The following is a 4,371-nucleotide window of genomic DNA, read 5'->3' on the forward strand; positions in this document are numbered from 1 at the left end:
TGGAAGCAAGTCCAGTGTTTCTTCCAAACTTTTTTCTCCGGGGTGGGGGGCACTTGAAATTTTCGGTGGGCGGTAGACTTTCTTCGGGGGGGGGGGGCACTGTTAAAAGTATATATTTTCTATAAAAATATTTCATTTCGTTCGGGGGGCTCCCTGCCGTCCAAGACGACCTTGACCTCGTCGTAAATCCTCTCCTGGTGCTCTGGGTGTTTCGCCAGCTCGTACAGTGTCCACGTCATCCCGCTGGCCGTCGTGTCGTGGCCTGGTAGATGGAGGTGATACGTGGGTAGATGGAGGGGATACGTGGGTAGATGGGTAGCTAGTGGCTATCATGGTAGCCAGTGGCTACCTTATAGTTATAAGATGGAGGGGATACGTGGGTAGATGGAGAGGATACTTGGGTAGCTGGGTAGCTGGTGGCTACATTATAGTTATAAGATGGAGGGGATACGTGGGTAGATGGGTAGCTAGTGGCTACATTCTAACCAGTAGTTGAAGGGGAGTACATAGGTAGCTGAGTAGCCAGTGTCTACCTTACAGCTAGTAGTTGTAGGGAAATACCTTAATAGCAAGTAGCTACCATCTAACTAGTATTTGTAGGGGAGTAGGCCTACATGTCTACTTGGGTAGCCTGTAGCTACCTTCTAGCTAGTAGTTGAAGGAAAATACGTGGGTAGCCAGTGGTTACCTTCTAGCTAGCAGTTGTAAGGATATGTATAAAATGTAGCCAGTAGCCTACCCCCAAACAAGAGAGTGTCCACCTCGTTTCGTAGTGGTGTATTATTAAATATTGAAGGCGATTCTTCACCATCCGCCATTTGTATGGACCACATTTGTTGACTTCCTGTGTCTCTTGATGTACTTCTCTCCTCCTTGTCACCTATAACATCATCTATTTTCCTCTTCAGACGCTGTTCTCTTCACGCCGCGCTAGTGATGATCTCCTTGCTCTTTCTATTAATTTGTATAAGGGAAGTAATAAAAAACATGTCAATTTTGTGAGGCACCTCTATTTTAAACAACTCAAGTTATACTGCAAGTTAATATATCTTTCGTAGTTTAAAAAGCTTAGAGCAACATTAGTATGTTTTGTGACGATGTAATGTGTATGCAACATTCTCAAATTTAGTGTGTGAATAGGGATAATATTCAACAGTTACTTTAATCCGTAACAAGAATATCCATACTTTTCGTAGATTTCAGCATTTTTCGCTTCTGTACAGACACACATTTTTTTTTTTTTTTTTTTTTTTTTTTTTTTTTTTAAATGCACAAGAAATATTTATTTTTAGATTGTTTAACTGCATGCAATGTTAAAACTGTATTCATTAATACGCCTTGAATACACATGGTAAAGTAACCTAGAACTAATCTCCAACAATTGAAAGAGCTGGGACATAATGAAATCACCACAGAGCAACATTTTGTAAGCAGTCATAAAATATGTACACACAACACAATTCACATAAATACTTAACAAATGCACAACAAACCCTTTTATAACACATTTAACATAATATAAAACATTACAATTTTTCTACATTAATTGCACATATTCTTCAAAAAGAGGGTGCTATTAAAAATATTATTTTGCCATCTAGATTACAAATCATGAACATTGTGTTTGACTGGCAGTAATGTCATGTAGCTTTTTTAGTGTTAAAACATTTTTAGTTTTACTACATGATGCTAAAATTACACTTGAAAAAAAAATTTACTCTGATAAAATATTTTTTATATTTAAATTATTATCAGAAGAGTTTTTCAGTTTTTTAAAGATTGGTTTAAAATGTGCTAACAAAAGGTAAACAGTTTAATGGAGTTTAAAATTTAGCTCACACTCACAGTATTGTGGGAATAATATTATAAGATCTCTAAAAATAAAATTCTACTAGCATCCTTACAAGAAGAAATTCAATCTGCTGTAAATTTATCTAAAACTGCTTTGTTTTTTGCCCTCTCACCATTGGATGTAAGCCCATTTAAAGGTATCTTTACAGAAAGTGTTTCCTGGTACTTTCTCTGAGCATCCATGAGAGGTTCATGATTTCTAGCGCTGGTTGCATCCAGCCTTTTCTTGGACTGCAAATAAGATCTTGTGACGACAATGAACAGTAAGACCATTCCTACAAGCATAAAGATTAAACATCCCACAACAATGCTTGAGTTAGGTAGTTTTTTTAGTCCTTTAATCCCATAATATGGCTGATTACGGTAGAACTTGTCGTTAGCCTGTCTTTTTACGTCATTCAGGTCATTATACGCCTGAGGTCTATGAAAAATTGCATGACCTTCAAACTCTGTACTCTGTTTTGCGCTGCGTGAATTTTTATAGTGCTTTTGGTGATTTAAAGATAAGTCGTAGTCCCTCCGACTTCCTGGTTTACTTAAAGTCGAATATGCTTCGTTTACCAAAACAAACTGCGTATGATTGTCGGCGTTACTTTGATTTGTATCGGGGTGACATTCCTTTGATTTCTTGATGAATGCAGCTCTGATCTCCTCTGTTGAAGCATGCTGATGTATGCCAAGAACAGTATAATGGTTTGATTTTGTAGTGATGTTACGAAAGTTTAACAGCTTAGGTTTTAGAAGTAAGCTTTTTAAAACACCATACATGTGGTATGTTTGTTTCACATGTAACATTCTCCTTCAATTAAATCTGTGATGGCATATGTGTCTTGTGCATCTTGTGTAAATCTTGTGATGGAAGGGTTATCAAGGTTTTAGTGTGTCAAAACAAAAACTCCAGTTATCTATTAATTGATGAAAAAGGCATTTTCTGAAAAGAAAATTTATTAGATCTGGATATGAAGTAGAATCTAGATCTAGACTGTGATAATGATTTACATGATAAATTTTAGTTTCCTTCCATATTTTTATTTTGATTCAGACACAAAAATAAGCATAATAACATTATTTTTCCTAACATGGGCAATATAATAAATTTTCAAAACATTAAACGTCAAAGAAATAATTTGTAACATATCTAAGAGGTTTGATTGTGTTAATTTTTAATGAAAAAATATGGAGTTAAGAAACAAAAAAATAGTTTCACGATTTTACTAATATAAAATATTTATTTTGTTTGTCATGTTTATACATTTGTTCCATCATTTATTATGTAATGATCTTTATTTTAATACATAGTTTTGTTGATATGTTCAAGTTGTATCCCCTGGTTTGATTAATTTATCTAATGGAAGTAATAAAATACATGTTAATTTTGCAAGGCACCTCGCAACACAAGTTATATTGCACGTTAATATATCTTTTGTAGGTTGCAAAGCTTAGAGCAGCATTAGTATATTTTTGGCGATGTAACGTTTATACAACATTCTCACATTTAGTGTGTAAATAGGGCTGAGAGTTTAGGGTAACTGTATAACGTCTGTATAGAATGAGACACTTATAGCAACGTTGTGCTAAACATTTTCAAAACTGTGTGAATCTTAAAGCTTTTGGTAACATTGTCACACTTGTGTTGAGTGGAGAGTGAAGCTCAATTTAATAACATTGTATGTGGAGTGGAGTATCCTAATCAGCATTATCACAAAGATTATATAAGATGTTTAAGACATCTTTATCACATTTTATTTAGAAGGAGATCAGATGGATGTATTGTCGATTCTTAGTTTGAATAGTGTTTCTATGAAAACGTCAAATGGTTTTGTAAGTTGGAGTGTATAGGGCAACACCGTATGTAATTAGTTAGATAAAGACAATGAATGACGTCTTTATCAAAGTTTACATCACATGGAGACATATGCTAGACTATTCACCTCTAATTCAATTAGTTTAATTTTATATCGATATATATATATATATATATATATATATATATATATATATATATATATATATATATATATATGTAACGAGACTATTTGCCTGTAGTGCCAAATGTTAACGAGTTCTGCTCGACAACGCCAAATGTTACCGAGTCTAACCACTCATTCTACACAACATCGACCACAGTATAGATACTCGAAGATGCAGGTTCGCTATTGATCCTTTTATTACATGAATCAAAGAAATGCTTCACAATAATATAACGAATCAAAAGGAATGCTTCACAATAATAGTCTGAATCAACTGACCCCCAACAGTCCTCACTAGTCTTCACATAACTGAATGCACATGTCTATCGTCCTTCTTAACACAATACGGCTAACCCGTTCAATAACCAACTTGATACTGCCACACTGACTGACTGATCGAGAGAGAGAGCAAGAGAGACAGAGCTCAGCCGTCGCCTTCCTATATATCCCCTTCGTATTCGTAATCGTATTCGGTTCTATCATAATCGTAATCGTAATCGATTCTAATCGTTGCATCAGAATGTTAATTACGCCGCTTCTGTCGTACAGT

At 35.0% G+C, this 4,371-nt stretch overlaps 1 protein-coding gene across 1 annotated transcript; it reads right to left on the reverse strand.

Moving 5' to 3' along the window:
* Nucleotides 1–1,268: 1,268 nt before the first annotated feature.
* LOC131936857 (dnaJ-like protein 60) lies at nucleotides 1,269–2,884 on the reverse strand. Its single transcript, XM_059293956.1, has one exon. It carries the CDS (start codon nucleotides 2,644–2,646, stop codon nucleotides 1,915–1,917), a length of 732 nt encoding a protein of 243 aa, XP_059149939.1. The 5' UTR covers nucleotides 2,647–2,884; the 3' UTR covers nucleotides 1,269–1,914.
* Between the last annotated feature and the right edge of the window lie 1,487 nt (nucleotides 2,885–4,371).

This window comes from Physella acuta, unplaced genomic scaffold, assembly GCF_028476545.2.
Source record: "Physella acuta isolate Inbredline_101_S28 unplaced genomic scaffold, ASM2847654v3 ptg000191l, whole genome shotgun sequence".
Classification (NCBI taxonomy): domain Eukaryota; kingdom Metazoa; phylum Mollusca; class Gastropoda; family Physidae; genus Physella; species Physella acuta.

What these genes read in the sequence shown, in the direction of transcription:
- LOC131936857 (XM_059293956.1), bottom strand. Translation starts at nt 2,646, where the DNA reads ATGTTACATGTGAAACAAACATACCACATGTATGGTGTTTTAAAAAGC.